Source organism: Poecilia mexicana, unplaced genomic scaffold (genome assembly GCF_051168715.1).
Source record: "Poecilia mexicana isolate PSO_F unplaced genomic scaffold, ASM5116871v1 scaffold_12, whole genome shotgun sequence".
NCBI classification, from domain to species: Eukaryota; Metazoa; Chordata; class Actinopteri; order Cyprinodontiformes; family Poeciliidae; genus Poecilia; species Poecilia mexicana.
The window spans coordinates 12,003,953-12,022,060 of record NW_028263381.1 but is presented as its reverse complement, the minus strand read 5'-3'; the positions used below and the strand labels follow the sequence as shown (position 1 = coordinate 12,022,060).

The window sequence follows — 18,108 nt, the reverse complement described above, 5'->3', positions numbered from 1 at the left end:
CTCTGAATTCCACCTTTTTTCCATTCTAACCATATTTATTAACCCATGAACTGTGTAATTGTAGACTGAATGAAAAGTAATTAAGCAAATCAATAGCCAGATAATTCCAAGATTAATGTTATTAAGCTTTCACAAATATCACAACATGCTGTGGATCAACAAACTCGTGATTGTTTTTTAAATGTAATAACAAATATCACCCTCATTTTTTGTTTGTATTTTTTAAGGTCTTATTGGCTCTTGTGGCCTTTATTTGATAGTGAGTTGACAGTAAAGTGGGTAATGAGAGACATGCAGCAAACGTCTCCAGACCGAGAGTCGAACCTGGGACAGCTGTGTTGAAAGCTAAGGCCTCCATATGTGGGTTGTGCTTAACTCCTGCGCCATCACAGCACCCCCTCCCTCATTTTGTTTTTTTAAAGAACCTCTCATATTTTTCATTAAAAAAGCAAGTCTTTATGTTTAAAGCTTTAGAGTTGATCTAGCCTATCAACAGCTGAAAATATTTCTTGAAACACTAAACTTACAAGCAGCAAAACTTTGTGCACATTTGCATAGCAAAAATAATCTGTCTTCATTTGTTTTTCTTCCATCTGTCACAGACTTCACCACTGAAATATGTCATTATCAGTCAATTTGTGTTAATCTCGTGTTATTTGCACTGACCTGAGTTTTACATTTTTTTGGAACAAGTTTCAGGGAGCCTTTTCGCCCTGGGTGACATTTTTTTTTAATGTCTGTATGGAAAGGAAAGTTAATCTCCTGCCTAACCAAGTAGCTATAGGTACAGGGAGCTGCAGTGGCCAAAATACTTCAGAAACTTGTATCTTTCAACACTTGCAGATATGCGTAAACTCTGTCATATTTTTCTGCTTATATAGACGTGGGTTAATACTAACTGATGAGGTCAAGTCAGGATTAAATACAAACATATTGATCACTGATCATCAGAAACAATATCCCCCGTCAGTCAGGTTCCAGCATTCTCATTCAACATTCGAAAGGTCAACTTTGCAGGATGAAGCTTTGCCATCTGCCTTTTATTTTCAAACTAAATTGAATTTGCCACTAAAATAACTGGCTGGACATCCTCCAAAAATAGTAATTCAGTATTATTTATTATTTTGTCTATATTTATTCTTCACATCTGGGTTGTATCTCCTCTGGTTTCACAGCAACACATATATTTGGGAGCTTTTGAAGTCAGTTGTTACAGTTTTGTAAATGTTTCCCTGTTCTTGGTTGTCAAAGGATTTCAACTGCTCAGCATTTCGAGCTCTCCTTTGTTTTGTCTTTTGTGTCATAATGATGTCAGTGAATGACAGGTGTGGTGTGCTCAGAGGCCAGTGTAGGACCTAGGTTATTCTGAAACAATGCAATATAATGCAATTCACAGGGTAAAATACCACCACAGGAAGTTATTATGATTTGAATCAACTCCAACCAAAACTAAAAGGCAGCACCTTTAAACATTGACGCCCTGCAAGAAAAAGCAAGTCAGTTCAGATTCGTATCGCATTTCTCTTTGTGGGCCCATTAAAAAGAAAATAATACAATATTCAAAAGAGAAAAAGCTTCAACTTTGCTTGGACTTAAAGGATTGCATGCATGTTCTGGCATGAGAAGCCTTCTTTTTGGCTAAAACACAAAGGAGCATAAAATACAAGCCAACAGGGGGGTATTATAAGCCCGGATAAGAAAATCAATAGACTTCTATATTTTCACATAGCGAGAAGTTGCCTGTGCTGTAGGTGACGTTTAAAACACCCTTTCATGGATCTTTAAATGAGTGCAAGAACAGAGAATTCTGTGGGAGTCTGGCTTGTATTCATTTCTTTTTCTTTTTTTTTTCTTTGAGCAAAACCTTAAACATAGATATTTTTCACAGAATAGTCAATGCCATAATTTACCCAACCTGGCTGTCTTTTTTTGATTCTGTCTTTCTTTTTGTTGTTGTTGTCAAGCCTCTGATTCCAAATTGCCAACATGCTCTTTGAAAGCGCACACTCAGATTATAGTACGCCGACTCTGTTTGGTCAGTGTGAACAAAAAAGGGTACAAAGGAACAAAATAATAGTCATTTTTGCCACATTTTGCTGATATGCTTTATTGTCTTCAAATAATAATTTGGTGCAAACAGAGCTGGATCTTTAAGTACATGTTGGCATTAATCTATTCAAGCAAGTCCAAACCTATTTTTTTTTCATTATAGAATCAGAGAGCATGGTTGGAGATGGTCTGCCTCAGACACCCAATAGTAAGTACACCTTTGCCAATTATCCATTAAGCAAACTTTATTTGCATGACAGCAGATTTGATGTAGTTTTTAAAACAGATATACACGAATGTAGATAATTGCACACACAACGGGAAGATTGTGGAAACAAAATGCAAGTAATTGAGGTAATCTTTTACAGTGTGCAATTTAAAAATGGGTTACTGAGAAAAGGTTAAGTCCAAGGTGATGAATACCAGTCATATAGGACCAGTTTTTACCCGGCACCTTAACGTCACTTTCAAAGTTTGATCAGGACTAAAAATACTTGCGCCTCAGAGTAGTACTTGCGAGTTATTTATACATCTACCTACACATGCTCACTGTGCTTTTTATGTGAATATGCAACCTAGAGACTTCAGTACATGTACATTGCATAGTGAAAGAAAATAAAGTAAAGAAAAGAGCAGTTAATGGAGATGGAATGAGAACGTTTAGATGGTGAGGAGTACAAGCTGAATACTACCAAGCTCTTTGTGACGGTTAATATTTAGGCCACTGAGACTGGATGGGAAAAAAAAACAACTTTGAGATTAAATTCTTAGGAGGATAGACAATACTGTAAAGCACTTTTGGTTGTGCTAAGTCTTTAAATTTTAAACTAGGGCTGTTGTAAACGGATATCTTAGTAATCGAGTAATCTATCGATTATTCTTACGATAATCGAGATTTTAAAAAATTGATAAAATATAATATTGGCAAATCTGGCTTAACACCAGTGTTACTATTGGATATCAACATCAGTCCAATTTTTCATATTTGAGCTTCCTTAACAGTTTTTTTTTTTTTGTAGTTTAGAAAATTAACCTGTAACAATAATAGCTCACTTTCTATGTTAACCTGAAGAAAATTTATACACAAATCTGAAATTATATTCAAGTTAATAATAAAGAGACTAGCTCACAAATAACTTTATAAAAAAATGTCGATACTCCAGCTTTTAGTTTATGTATTCATCTTCGAATACATAAAAATACAAAAGAATATGCGGGAAATGTGCGGTTCGTCCATAAAGCTACACTTACACTCTAGGCATCAACTACTCAGCCGCCCGCCGTGTTCAGTCTATCTGCTTACCTGTATAAATGCTATCTAAAAGCAGTTTTTGACTAATCAAAACGAAGTTATGTTTTTTTTTGTTTGTTTTTTTAAGCGTTTCACAATGAAAGTGAATTGGAATTGTTTGATCATAATGATGTTTTTCAGCTTCTGCTGCTTTGCACTCACACAGAGGTGGGCAGACCGCACTTCATTTTGGACACAGGCTACAATTCTCTAATGATCAGTTCTTTAATAATCCCTTTGAAACATGCGATCATTATTGCAAACCTTGACCGTTTTTGTCAATAATAGCCAATTTCAGGTGCTAGCTGTTAAAATTATAGATCACTGCCTGTTTGGCGTTGCTATGGTGGCCCAGAATGATTTTCTTTGGAGAAATTTCAAAAGTCAGGTTATTATAAATCAATCAGCTAATTAAATAATAAAAAACCAGACATAAAATAATGTCCCCATTGTTTTGACAGCCAGAAGACAGCATAGCACAACCTTAATCCATTTATCTCGGGTAATTTATCTCTGCATGAAAAGTCTTTTTAAAATGATTCCCCCTTACTCATTTTTAAATAACCTGTTGAATACAATAACCTTGACTTAAAGCCTTCTGACAAGTTGAATAATGGGCTTATTCTCAGCCTTTTATTTTAGGGTATGTGCTTCATAAAGACTTTTATGGGCTGGCTGCAACTCAGGATGGATAATATTTTAGGGTCTTGTGAAATGCAATAGAAAATATTTTGCATTAATTATACAGGAGGAATGAGGCTTTTTTGCCAGTCAACTGAACATCTTACAAACCGAATAGTTTACATTTGTGGTATTTGAATTACAAAATAGCAGAACAGTTCTTACATTCACATTAGCATTCTTGTCAGCTGTGGCGTTCATTGTTTATTCTGCTATTTACCGAGGGGACTGAAACAAATCATCAGCTACAAACTCCACTTGATCAAATTAGCTGCCGTTTCTCGTGATGATGTATTGATTCTGTGTTTGAGTGGGTGCAGAACAAAGGGAGATGCCAATGTATCATGTTTGTACATGAGTGGTTGGGGTTGCTGAATCACAAGAAAGCACAAATCTCTGCGTTTTGGATGGTTGAAGTCTAAAAAGTAGGCTGCCACACTGCTAAAATATAGTATGATTAGATTAGTTTGGATTTTGCTTTAAAACCGTTTTGCTACATTTGATTTACAGAAGACTGACAATGAAGAGAAACCCCATCTACAGAGATTCAGGCTTCCATAAACAATTATTTGTCTTGTTTACCCCGTTGTTGATTTACTATGAATTTGGCCTCGCCTGTGTCTAGAACCATCTTATTTGAGCTTTTATTAGGCTGACAAGTCAACGAAATCATCTAATTTTTGTAAAATAACCTTGTGTTAATTGTAGGGGGAAATGATATTAAAACCTCACATTTTTTGTTCTGGGCTTTATTGTTGATTTTAGTTGTTGTATAGCTCAGGTTTTAACTTTTTTATTGTGAAGAAAAGTGTAGTTATGTTGACATTCATATTTTTGTTTTGATATTTATTCTGGGAACAAAATATTAAAGTAATATTTTGGAAAAACATTTTTGAATTTTCAAAGTGTTGAAGAGTTGAAAAAGTCTGGCAAATTCACAGTTCAAATCAGATTTTTTATTTATTTATTTATTTTTTTACTTTAAGCAACCATAATCAGTTGTTGGCAATTAAAAAGGTGAAAAATTAATTTATTTTATTTTATTTTTTATTAAATGCATCTAAACTATGGAACCCCTTATTTTTTAGTCCATAAAAGGCTTCAATATACTTCAAAGCCCTTGGTTTTGAGTTTATTAAAGATCAGATAAAGGTTAGGGACATAATGAGTGGAGATAATCCTATTATTCCTTCATCTTTCGTCCGATTTAAAGCTAATGCCTGTATCAAAGAATCTGTAGCACTTTTTATTTTCTTATATTTAATAGTTCTTGTTTAAAAAATTGAATCGGTTAAAATTGGAAATAGTCAAACTCAAATAAAATCCAAAATTTGTCATTAACACTCCCAGTATAGAAATTATGGAAGAAAATGTAGTTTGTTGCCTAATTGTCAAATGATATAAGCCACATGAATGTTGCTTTCCAGGGGAAAAGGAACATCACGGGAAACATAAGTCTGATATTTAATTATCAAGAGAAGAATAAACCTTCCTCTGTCGAAGAGATATAGTTAGAATTAGATTTTATCTTGTTGCGTTATGCTTTTCTGTTTGCATCGGTTTCTCTTGGAAACACATTGCAGATATTTGAACTTTTTTTTTCCATGTTTTGTTTGCACTTAATGCAGCATTTATATATTAAAATGTTGCTGTTATTGACATATGGGTTTGCTTGCATCTACGTATATCTATTTTAAGCTGACTTTTATGACATCGTAAAGTCTTTGAAGCTTATTGATTTTAACTTTAACAAACAATATTCTACATCAGTCAGGTTCTGCCTTTCATATAAAGCAGTTTACAGATCACTCTTGTAGGATAAAGGCGCGTCATGTTTTTTTTTCTTCTTCAATGTTTTTTTTACAAAAATTTGCCAGCCATGTCATTGAGTTTTCATTTTATCATCAGATTCCTCTTTCTGTGTGATTTAATTTCATCTCTGTGATGCATGCATCTTTCTCCACTGAAGAAAGACTGAAAGCAGAACATAAATCATTTTTTATGGTTCTGCCTAAGACTGATTTGTGAATCACTGGTGAAGAGAGACCAACGTGTCAACTATAACCCTCGCTTAATCCATCTTTACTGTCCCTGTTACTGGTGTATAAAAAAAACAACTATTTAAGACAGAGCTTAACCTGGTGGGGGGCCAAGTAAAGCCTGGTAGCCCGCCAGGCTTATAGTACGCTGGGGTTTTTATGTAGAAACTCCTGTGTATGCATTGCACCTTCTTTGCATGTAACATTCCTGTTTTCTTATATTTAAAATGCAGAAACATATCTGTTGCTGCCGGCTGGTGATTATTGACCCATAATTCATTCTTCATTGTTTTTTGTCTCTTAAATGTAAACATTACAGCAATTGAAATCCTCTGTCTAGCTGAACTTACGTTGGAAAATATAAACTTTGCTTCTCTTCTGTTCATTTGCAGGTAGCTTCCGTTACTCTTGTGACATCTGTGGCAAGAAGTACAAATACTACAGCTGTTTCCAGGAGCACCGTGACCTGCACGCAGTGGATGGTAACCTCAAGTTTTAGAAGTTACATCAAAAATATGATTGTCTTTGAAACCTGAGGTCTGATAATGAAACCAGTAGAGTTAAGCTCCTCATTTGGACCTCTTGATTTGATTCAGTTATGTTTGCAACTCTCTCATTGTGTATTGTGCTACATGCCTTAGTTTATATTTTCCCTCAAATCTCTTGCAAACTTTTATCAAGAATGTTATTGTTTAATCACAATGCCTGGGTATCCTTTTTCAGAGTGTAGTGTGGAGTTTAAAAAATTATAGACAAATGGTATATTGTTGCATCGGTAAAAAAAAAAAAAAAAAATACCCCTAATAGTTGCATTCTGTAATTCAGTTATTAGCATTGATGAAATTTTTATTATTATGCTACTAAGTAAATAATGCCTCTTAGCTAATGTCATGAAGCATTAGTGAAGAGCAGATTAAAACATAATCTACTGTAACAAGTTGTTTTTTGTATTACTTAAGAATACCACCAGCATGTCAGTGCTTATGTTTCCGTCTCTCTCAGATCCGTATGAGCAGGTGGTTCTACCTGTTGATGGCCTTAAAGAGGAGGAGCCTATTGAACCCTATCAGAAAATTGGACCAAGTAAGACTGAAGTACTCGTAGTTTGTTTAAACATAGGCTACTATGGTTCTCAAAATTGCTTTACTTTTTGTTACGTTTTAAAAAGTCCCATAACAAATCGCACACTACAAACCCAAACCTATTTTCCAGTCAGTGTAAACCATCAGAAAAGGTCCTACCCAAGTTTTTCGGTTACTATTATCTATAGTTTCTAACTTTTTAAGTACATTTTAGATCATATCTGTTTCCAGTGTTCTTTTTAGTTGATTTAATTTGAATTGCCAGGTGCTACATGTCGGCAGTCGGTTTTAGCCAACATGCTCCCAAGTTAAATTGGATGATTGACTCATTTATTGTGCAGAGATGTTGTAGAATCTTGTCTTGTTGACTGGACAAGTAAAATGTGCATAGAGAGTTTAACATAGAATCAGCAATAAGAAGAATTTTATTTGTAGTGCTTAGCAGGTTTACCCTGCTAGCATGTCCTAGCTAATCAACCACTGGTGCCCTGTTAAACACCTACATATCAGCTGAGGATGAGTGTTTCCACAGAAGACTTCTAGATCATGGATTTACTGAAGCATGATGAAACAACAAATTCTCATTTTATGTTAAATGTAGCTTCCCATTCTCTTTAGCAGGTTATTCCCAAATGTGTAAAATAGGCTTTAATCAGAGAACAAAATGATTGTTCAAATATCCAACCAAACCTATACCTGGATCTTGTTGCTGTTTACAAAAAGCACACAGTTGATCCTCAGCATCGTTACATTTATTCCAGCATTATTAGGGATGTATGTATAAATTTGATCCTGTACGCATGACTTTAACCGTATTAATTCAAAAAGTGAAGCTAATTTTTTATCAATTCTTTATACATATCATGATGTATTTCAAGTGTTTGTTAATTTTGGTGAATTATGTTTAGGGGTCCTAAAAAATAAAAAATAAAAATTCTGAGAAAAGTGAAATGTTACAGAAGATTGACAAAAAGATTTTTTTTGATGAAGAGAAATTTTAGCATTAAGAAAAGCATGTCCATGCACTGCATAATACAGTACAGGCCCTGTTGTCGGTCTTGTTCCAACCCTCTTTTGCATGATTTACTGCATTAGTGTGGCATGGCTTGGATGTGATCATCCTGTAGCTCCGCTGCGGAGTTAAGGAAGCCCAGATTGAGTTGTAGCGGCCTTTGTTTGCTCTTCATTGCTGACTCTGATGTCTCTCATCTTCCTCCTGACAGTACACAAGAGATTCTTCCCTAAAAAAGGTATTAATAGTTTTGTAAAGTGGGCTGGTGGAAAGTGCCAGCCCACTTTTCCAGTTGTTGGCTGGTGATTTGATAAAATACTGCGGACCAACACCATCACTGATTTAGGAAATTTCAAAGTGGACTTCAGACAATTTAAATTCTGTACATCTCCATATTTAGTCTAGACTCCTAGAACCTTGATTTCCAACTGAATTGAAAAAAATAACTTTTCTCTGATAAAAGCCATCAGACGGAGATTCTGTATCAGCTTCTTGACTGACACCGGTGTCCTTACAGACATGTCATTGTCTGACATGTAAGCGTTTGGCAGTGGCAAGGTTTAAATCATTTTTATTAGTTTTATATAATATAACTTTTTTGTGAGAAATTGAATTCGTTGTTTTCATTAGGTTTAAGCCTTAAACATCAACTTTAAACAAATCATTTCCCATATTATATCCCTGTGTGTAATAAATCTATATAAAATGAGTTTCACTTTTTGAATTGAATTATTGAAATAAATAAAAATACATATTGAAATGATAATTTTCAGTGATATTTTTATTAAATTAAATGCACCTGTATGAGGGGACAGACACTGCTTAACACAAAGTCTGCTCTTCAAACATAATCACCAGTGTTATTTTAGTCTCTTATTTCCTCTTTTTCCTGATGGCAAATGTGATTGTTTCTGTATTTATTGGAGTAATTAACAAGTTAATCGTGTTTATTTTCATCTCCAGAAACTGGGAGCTATGTTTGTGAGTTCTGTGGGAAGCAGTACAAATACTTCAACCCATACCAGGAGCATGTTGCTCTTCATACACCATTGGGTGAGTCTGATTGCAGCACCAAGCCAAAAAACGTCATGCAACTAAAATTTCATTTAGAACAAATTAGAGGAATGGTGGAAAAATATTGTTTTTACATTACAGCTTTGTGGAATATCCCTATAAATGTGCCGTAATTGTTTGTTTGTTTTTACTTCAATACAAGTAAGATGACGTTGACATGTTCAATTACCAAGAAAAAATGAGGAAATTAAACCAAATAAGAACAGTTTGATTAGTTTATTTGTGCCTCGTCGGGTTTAATGGTGGCTTGAAGTCTGCCGAGTTTTGACTTTAATCATAAAAGCATTAATTAATTAAGTTCCAGATGAAAAAAAAATCACAAACTACCTTTGTAAAAAGGAATCTTCTCACTAAACAGTTACATTGCTTTATTATCTAATATATTATAGGAGTTTGCAGTTATACTGATTTACTATCAGAAGCTCTATGAACATGTAGAGCATCTAAGTCTTACATTGGTGTGTATATGACTCCCAGATACTTTTGTTATAGGGTCATTTGATTTGAAGACTTCACGTGTACAAGAATGTGGTACCCTGGACATGAGCAAATTTAGCCACAGCCAAGCTAATAAGATAAAAAGTAAGTATGGGGCTTATTTTGTGACGTTTTTGTTTATTGCTATGTGAAGTTGGACAAATAATACCCTTCTGAACAAAGCTTCAAACTCAGAATGATTTTTGTCTGTTGTTACAGGTCTGAGCAAAGCACTGAGCAGTAAGTTTTATTTTATTTTGATGCTACACATAAGAGAGAGCATTCAGATTTTTATAAAGCTAACAGTGTATTAACAAAGCTTTATTTAATTTCATTTTGAGCCTAATGACAAAAACATTCATCCTTACCATACCAGGAAAATGTTTTTGCAAAAAAAAAAACAAAAACAAACTGTCACTAATATTGAGTTTTCCGGTGGGGGTTGTGATTTTTTTCATTACTTCATCAAACATTTTAGCCTCCATTTCCTTTTCATAATCATTATCAGTGTAAAGATTTGTTATAATGCATAGATTTGTTAGAATTTATGCTTCACTTTTCTAGTCACAATGAAAGCGCTTAACAGTGAAAACACGCACACATTCATACACGGACTTGGCAATTTGGCGATAAAGCTTGAATTGAACCAACAACTTTGGGATCACAAGACAAAGACTCCTCCCACAATATCAGGAAGACGTGTGGAGGGACTGTAATACAGATTTGGCTATGATTTTTATTTACCGGTATTTTAGATGTGATTTATGTGTAACAAAATTATACATGTTACACCAATAACAAGTACAGAGGATTTAGTTAGTTGAGAGGTATTTTTAATTGATACCTCTCATTAAAAATACTAGAGCCCTGGTATAATACTTGGTATCGGGGCGTCCTTATTTGTATCATATCATCCTGGGGTTTTAAACCCCTTTTGCTGGATTTCACTTTAAATATATGCAGAAAAAGCAAAGTTGCTTTGCTCTTGTGAAATGATCTTGTAAAAAATAGACAGCAAATGCTCTTGGCCATTCGTGTAACTAAAATAAGCAAAGGAATTTTAACACAAAAGATAAAAAAAGATGCAAAATAAAAAAGTCAACAATCATCGTTTTTAGGTTAGCAAAAATTGACAAATTCTCAAATGGTAGTGCAATTTTTGAGTCTCATTTCGCCTTGCCACACCATCCCCCACCTCCCCAACCTATCTTTCTGCTAAGAAGCACTCAGCCTATTTAAAGCACGGCACACACTCGCTTCGTAGAAGTGGGTCAAAAAGATGAAACGAATAGGCAGAATTAAACCCATATTTAAATGTAATATGACCATTTGGATCCTTATTCAAACCTGTCAGTATGATTGATTTCAATGCTGCAGATTAAAATTAAATGTACACTGCATGCCATTAATTTTGCTTCAACCTAATAGTTGTGGGTGTTCGTAGCTTGAATTTAAAATATTTTTGCCCTTTTTGGGGGTTTTTTTATGCGCAGGTCACTTGTTTTTTTTATGAGTATGCCACTTATTGTTTCTCCTGTTTTTCCCTTGTAGACAGCCCATTTAGACGGAAATTAGAGAGCGCGATTCAGACCAGTTTGGTTGATACAAACAGTTCGCAGAACTCAAGTGGTAAGCACTTAGTGTCTTGTTTAGTGCATTTCTAACTGTGCATGGAAATGTATTATTTCTGCTCAAAGTGGGAGATGTGTTTTTATGTTTTGCTAAGCAGATATTTGTTTCTGTCGGCTTCAGACGCTCTCAGCAGATATTGTTTTGCTACTCTTTGCTGGGCTGAAAATTGAAATGGAGTCTGCGTATAGAGGTTTGAGTGACCTACCTCGCATCAATTGTTACTATATAAAACTCAATTCTGAGAGCTGAAAATAATATTTTTCATCTCCCCACTCTGATCATGAAACTAGAGATGCTTTTGAAAATCATGCTTTCTCTTTTATAAACAGCTACTTTATATTACCCCAGATTTTCAAACAGAACTGCGTAACCCTCTTCTAGTAGAAAATGGTTGGTGAAAAACAATGCATCATAAATTAGAGTGCAATGATGTGCAAAACATTTAAAGTCGGCATTTGTTTCAGAGTAGTACAAGCAGCAAGACAACATCCAGTTTGAATTTGAGAAATGTTATTTTTAAATGTTTACTCTTTTTAAAATAGATGCTAACCACATGTTTAAAAATAGCTTGCACCAGGGTGTGTTTTACCACTCTTATTGCATCACTACTGATTTTAACAACAGTCTCGGTTCAGAAGTGAACAACTAAGAAAAACTGTTGCATTTTAATTTTAATATTATTATTAAAAGTAGCATTCCTTAATTTTTGCAATTTATCTCTAAAATACTTTGCACTGAATCATTTATATTTTACTCATTGGGGAACAAGCCTGGACTGGAGTTAGACCAGTATTTTTATACTTGTAGTTTTTAGTGTTTAGTTTCCACTGCACAAAAAGTAACATTTTGATGCACAAGTTTGAATTTATATTGGACTTTCTTCTTATCCACGCAGGACAAAAATCACAGACTCCAAAAATATATTTACACCGCCTCTAATATTTGGCTAAATGTCTTTCTGCCATTTGACTACATGCTTCTTGTAGCGATTAACCAGATTTTAGTGTAACCCTGTTTGAGTCTTTGATTACAGTTTTTTTTGGCAGAGTTGATGCAGTTCATTTAAATCGGTTTGTGTCCTGGCACCGAAGCATGAACCAAATATTTTCTTGAGGTTTGAGGTCAGAGCTTTAGGAATGTTTTTGCAGAAGCTCAGCGTTTGTCAACTTTATCTATTTGGGAAGATTTTTCTGTTGAAATAATTTTCAATGACTTGACCTAAACTGTCACATACGGACATGCCAAATACCTTAATGAGAAAGTTTTCATACGAGACAAAGACTGAAAACTGTTGTTTGAATTAAAGCTTGACTTCCAAACCCTAACCATGAAAAAAAAATAAATAAAAAAATTATGACCTATAACACATTAGAAAGACTTAAAATTGGTCATACATTTTCAGAAAGCATAAAATTGGATAGAATTTGCATATAACTAATAATAAGCATCTAAAAATTACTTTCAGATGCATTTGAAAAAAATATTATTAAAACATTATTTTATTTCAGTAACTCAATTTACACATAATAACACATGAAGATTAATTACATGCAGACGGAAGATTTATTTTTGTTAATTTTGTTGATTTTTAATGATTTTTAACTTGCAGCTGATGCAGACATGAAATTTAGGATTTAGAATGTTGCATCAGGTCAATAAAAAACATTTTAATACAAAAATGTATAATTTTATTTTTTAAAAGTATGTTCATTACCTGCTTTATTTTAATATGGTGCTTTTTAATTTGACACAAAACCTAATACAAGCCAAACATTCAAAGTGTTACTGTGTGAGTATATTATGATCAAACCAGAAGACTACATATGCTATAAAGTTAATTTTGTATATACGATCTTAATCTAGAACGTATTAAACAAAAAAAAAAAAAACAGCATCCTAATAACATAAAATTGCCTGGCTGCACAAAGCTCATCAACAGAAGCCCCCTGGAGTTCCAGCAGACATCCCAAGGCATAATTCACAAAGTAAAAGTGAAAACCAAAATAAATTGTCAAACCAAAACGAGATGCACATGAAGAGCTCAGAAAGCATTAATCTTTATTTTTGTGAGTTCATGGGAGGAAAAAAGAGGGGGGGGGGAAAAAAAACAACATCCCACGGGATTGTTAGGTTTTCTATACTCCCATTTAATTGGGCAGGGATTGACTAATAAGAGGCTGTCTTAACCATTGCATTTACTTATTTTTAAATGTAGAAAATAAGGCAGTTTCTACTGCCAAACAATAAATAATCCTGGGAGCTTGGATCATAACAATTATGACAGAAAATGACTGTTTTGGGATCTGTAACCAAAATAGAATAGAAGTCCAGGGATTAGCAAATCATCCCAGCAGCTCAAGGATTTCCACAGCTGCCTGAGCTAGTCCATGGTTTCACTGCAATAAATTCCTATTTAATAAATTTATTTATTTAATAAATTTAATAACCTCTCATCTTTTTGCAAACACGCTTGCAGGTAAAAGCTCGGCGAAGTTCATTTTGAGGGAAAGTGTTGCCAAATTTTGGAGATTTAAAAGAAGGTTTTGTTTTTGTTTGTGTAGTGATCGCTAATTAAAATATTAGTTGCCATATAATCATGTAAAAGCAACCAGACCAAAACACACAGTGATGAAGATTATTAGCTTAGCATTATTATTGCTTGTGTGGACTTGGAAGTTTAAATTTGGTAGCATGATTATAGGCTATTTGCGACTGCAGTTACAGGGTCTAAGATTAAAGCTGACCATACAGGCTTTAGCTACACTATATCAAAGCAGCCCTGATGATGCTGCGACTAGCCTTTATGGCTCTAAAGATGAAGGCCTTTTCATGTTTTATTAGGCTGCTCTTTGGTTTTTGCTTTAAAAAAAAAAATGCATTTACACCCTTTTGTTATTTGATACTCCTGTTTTTGAATAAGTCCACCCTGGATTATTGTTGCAAAAATAGAAGCAGAGAATCTGGAGTTGGACAGATTTAATGAAGAAAGGGAAAGAGTGATGCAGAAAGGCCTGCACCACAGTGTCTGTAGCTTTAAATCCTTCCCTTTCCTCTTGTCAGCAGGAACTCCGAGCCCTCTGGTGGCCACCACCTTCTCTACATCACAAAGTAAGTAATAGTGCCAAAAATTAAAACATTGTGCTATTCTTCTGGACTCCAACTTTCCAATTTTTTTTTTGTTTTTTTGTTTAAGTTAAGATGTAAATGCTGTTTTTTTTCTGTTATTTATTTATTTACTTTTTTTGCTTTCATAGAGTCAGTTACTAAAGACTAAAATAGCCCAAAGTACTAACAGAATAAGGAGGGGCTTCTATGTTGGATGTGATTTTGTCTTGAATCACAGTAACCTGCAAACACCCTAAACAGTCATATGATAGTTGAACTGAATTCGATCAATCCATGACAGATCAAGGGAAATATTAGCCAGGTTGACAAATGCACAGTATTTTTTTATTATTCTGATGACAAAGAGTCAACAGTCTGTTGGGCGTTGTGATCTTTTTAGAGCCCTACACTTGTGGTGCCTGTGGCATCCAGTTCCAGTTCTACAACAACCTCCTGGAGCACATGCAGTCGCACGCTGGTGAGTTTACGAATACAGATTAAGCCTTGAGCTTAGCACCGAGACAAATGAATAATGTGCACAAGTCCTCATTGGCAACGAGGTTTGAGGTGTAGTCTTTTTTTTTTTTTTTTAAAGTTGTGCTCAATATTAATGCTGAGTTTTAAGAAAGAGATTGCTATAAGGGTTGTTGCAGATCTGGACCTGAAGCTGCTGTGGTCTTTGTCTTGTTGAAAAATACTTTGAGAATCATACACTTAATCAGCTGCGTGTCTTTTGTTTGGCTGTGGGACGTTTTCCGGTTTTTACCCTTGTTTATACCCAGACAGTCCATTTCGTTCCAGCGTATTTCCGCTTTGTGCCAGTAAACAAACCATTTCGCACCCATGCACTTAAATATTTATGTTTGTAGTTAAGTGGTTTTAATGAATTTTAGAGACTGGCATAAACAGTTGAGTTTGATCTTGTAAAGGAGCAGACGCTTAGCACTCACTCAAAAGTTTAAAAATGTACACCACTGATTGGAAAGATGATTCATCTATTAATGAGTCAGGGTTGTGGAGCGCATAATTTTAATATTTTTTTTCCTGTTTTTTTTATCCCTAAATTTTCATACCTTTGTTTTACAGTTTCGCTACTGGTTTCCCAAGATGTACTCTATTGATGGATGCTTTTTCTGCCATCTGTCTTTTTTCAGCTGATAATGAGAACCACACCAAAGGGGACTCTCCCAAAACCTCTTCAGCTTCGGGTCCTCAAGAGCAGCTGTGGAGAGGGTCCCAGGCTCAGGCCCATCCCTCAGTGAAAATACAAATCCAGCCTCAAAGTATCTCTCAGAGGAACCATACACTCAGCCGTAAGTACTGCTAGCTCATTAAGTCTAAGGGTGTAGGCACATAACATGTAAATGAACCCTCCCTCTTTCATCTTTCTTTTGATATCTACAGCTATACTAGTGTATTGGTATTAGGGATATCCTGATTAAGATTTTTATCAGTGCCAACCCTAGTAATTTTAAATTAAGTGCCAACAGGTTTCTGCAGCACAGAGTTAAAGTGCTGTTCCAACATGAGGTTATCTAGGTTACAAAAGCTTCTTTAATGTTCTGATGTAATATCACCCAAAGCAGATGCACTGGTCCAGGTTTATTTCTATGTTAAAGAAACGTAGACAGAGTTGATGGTAACAGTAGCTCTTTTATAGTTTCACTTAGATTGTTAACCCAGACTAAATAGCTAAATAAACAATGCATTGACTATCACCTATAATGCAGTTTTTGCACCACCAAAGAAGTTCGTATTTTTTTTGTTTTTTGTTTTTTTTTTGTTTTTTTTTCAAAACTAGCCGTGGAAAACACGGCTCACCCTGTAACACTATGGGTGCAACTGGCATCAAATCACAGGGAATATGTTAACATGTGTTTTTGAGAGCACTTTAGTAAGGAACTCAGATCCAGCATTCAAAGTTGGATTGGGACATTAATATTTATATAGTATATTAGTAATGTTATATGTTTTTCATGTTATTTTCAGGACATTTTCAGCCACATTTGTTTTTTTTTTCCAGCATGTCAAATATTGGAATCAAGCCATGAAATACTTCAAATAATAATACTGATTATCTCTGTTTTTCTGTTTTTTTCTTTTTTTCTTCTTCTTCTTCCCTGGTAATCCATCTGACTCAACTGGCAGAGAACAATGGGCTACCTGAGAAGGAGAGACAGCAGGTGGCTGAGCGCCTATTACGGGTAATGTGCTCTGATCTGAACATGCTCAATGTGCTAAACAGCAAAGACTTCCTGAAGCTGGCACAGACCCTTGTGGACACAGGGGCTCGTCACGGTGCCTACTCCACCCGCGACGCTCTTGGCAACATGAGTGCCTTGGCACTGCGCCAGCTCCCCCGCATGTACAACCAAGTGAAAGTCAAAGTCACGTGTGCCCTGGGCTCCAATGCTTCGCTGGGCATCGCAGTGACCTGCCACTCCCAAACCTCTGGCCCAGACGCCTGCTACGTGCTCACAGCCTACCAGGTGGAGGGGTCCCGCCTCAAACGTTACGTGCTCGGCGTGAGGGAGGCGGAGCTGAGGGAGGGGCCCGAGCAGATTCACCACTGGGTGCAGAACGTGCTGTCTGAGTTTGTCATGTCGGACATTCGAACCGTGTACGTCTCCGAGCCTCGACTGTGGGCAGCCGGATTCGCAGGGTCGCCGCTGGGAAGCGGCGGGCGGGGAAGAATATGCTTGCGGTGTGCGGGGTGTTCGCTCGGCGCCGTCGTTCAGGCGGTTCTCGGGAAACGCAGCCTCCAGGCTCGAGGGCTTCACGAGTTAGCCGAGCTTCTCTCAACCTGCAGAGACATCGCCTCCTCTTCCACGCTGGCCCTTCGTGAGGAACAGTGCTTCAACACATCCACAAGCACAACTGAGGAAAGTACACAAGGCTCCCCTGCACAATGCCCCACACCTCCATGCTGGGACCGCATGGCAGAGGCCCTCCTGCAGGTCCACGCACACTTCGAACACATCTGTGAGGCTTATGGCCGCAGTAAGTCCACCGCGCCACTTCTTCAAGGACTTAACAAACATCTGCTAAGCACCCTGGCTTGTCTCCTGGCACCTCTTCGCCTGGCAGCTCTGGAGCTGAGCAGCCAGAGGAGACCAACCCTACAGCAAGTACTGCCTGTCTATCTGCGCTTGGAGAAGTTCTTCACATCTAAAGCTGGGGAGGCTGGGACCGGCACCGCTAGCAAACTCTGCCACTATTTCCTTGAAGCCCTCAAGGAAAACTTTAAGGTACAAAATTGATAATATTTCCTTCTTGTTTCCTGAACTGTATTTTCTTCTGAAAAAAAAAAGAAATAAATTTAATAAAAGATTACAGCTGTCAGACTCTAAGCTTGATAAAAAGGGAAAAAAAATTGATTCATCTTATTGAACTAGTGTCTCTGATATACAGAACCTTGCAAAATTATTTATACTGGTGGTGATAGGATCATGTTGTGGGGATGCTCTTCTTAGGAAAAACCTTAAAGATAATAAATTGTTCAATCCAAACAGAGACCATGGTCAGTAAAACTACCCGAAACGTACAAGCAGAGCTGCAATGGAACAGTTTAGATCAATGCATGTTCACATGTTAAAATGATCATATCAAAGTCCAGATCTACATGCATCTGGGATTCACTTGCATGTCTTAAGAATTGCTTTTCAC

The 18,108-nt window shown here is 36.0% G+C and overlaps 1 protein-coding gene across 3 annotated transcripts in view; it reads left to right on the top strand.

Moving 5' to 3' along the window:
* Positions 1-18,108, top strand: part of znf618 (zinc finger protein 618) — a 42,929-nt gene that overhangs the window by 19,583 nt on the left and 5,238 nt on the right. For all 3 annotated transcript variants that reach the window (XM_088010927.1, XM_014986360.2, XM_088010926.1), the window contains exons 4-14: positions 2,213-2,257; positions 6,453-6,542; positions 7,063-7,143; positions 9,118-9,207; positions 9,721-9,810; positions 9,925-9,945; positions 11,257-11,334; positions 14,398-14,445; positions 14,843-14,920; positions 15,597-15,755; positions 16,591-17,690. In XM_088010927.1, coding sequence (XP_087867053.1) covers positions 2,213-2,257; positions 6,453-6,542; positions 7,063-7,143; positions 9,118-9,207; positions 9,721-9,810; positions 9,925-9,945; positions 11,257-11,334; positions 14,398-14,445; positions 14,843-14,920; positions 15,597-15,755; positions 16,591-17,690 — 1,880 coding nt within the window. The remainder of the gene's footprint in view (positions 1-2,212; positions 2,258-6,452; positions 6,543-7,062; positions 7,144-9,117; positions 9,208-9,720; positions 9,811-9,924; positions 9,946-11,256; positions 11,335-14,397; positions 14,446-14,842; positions 14,921-15,596; positions 15,756-16,590; positions 17,691-18,108) is intronic.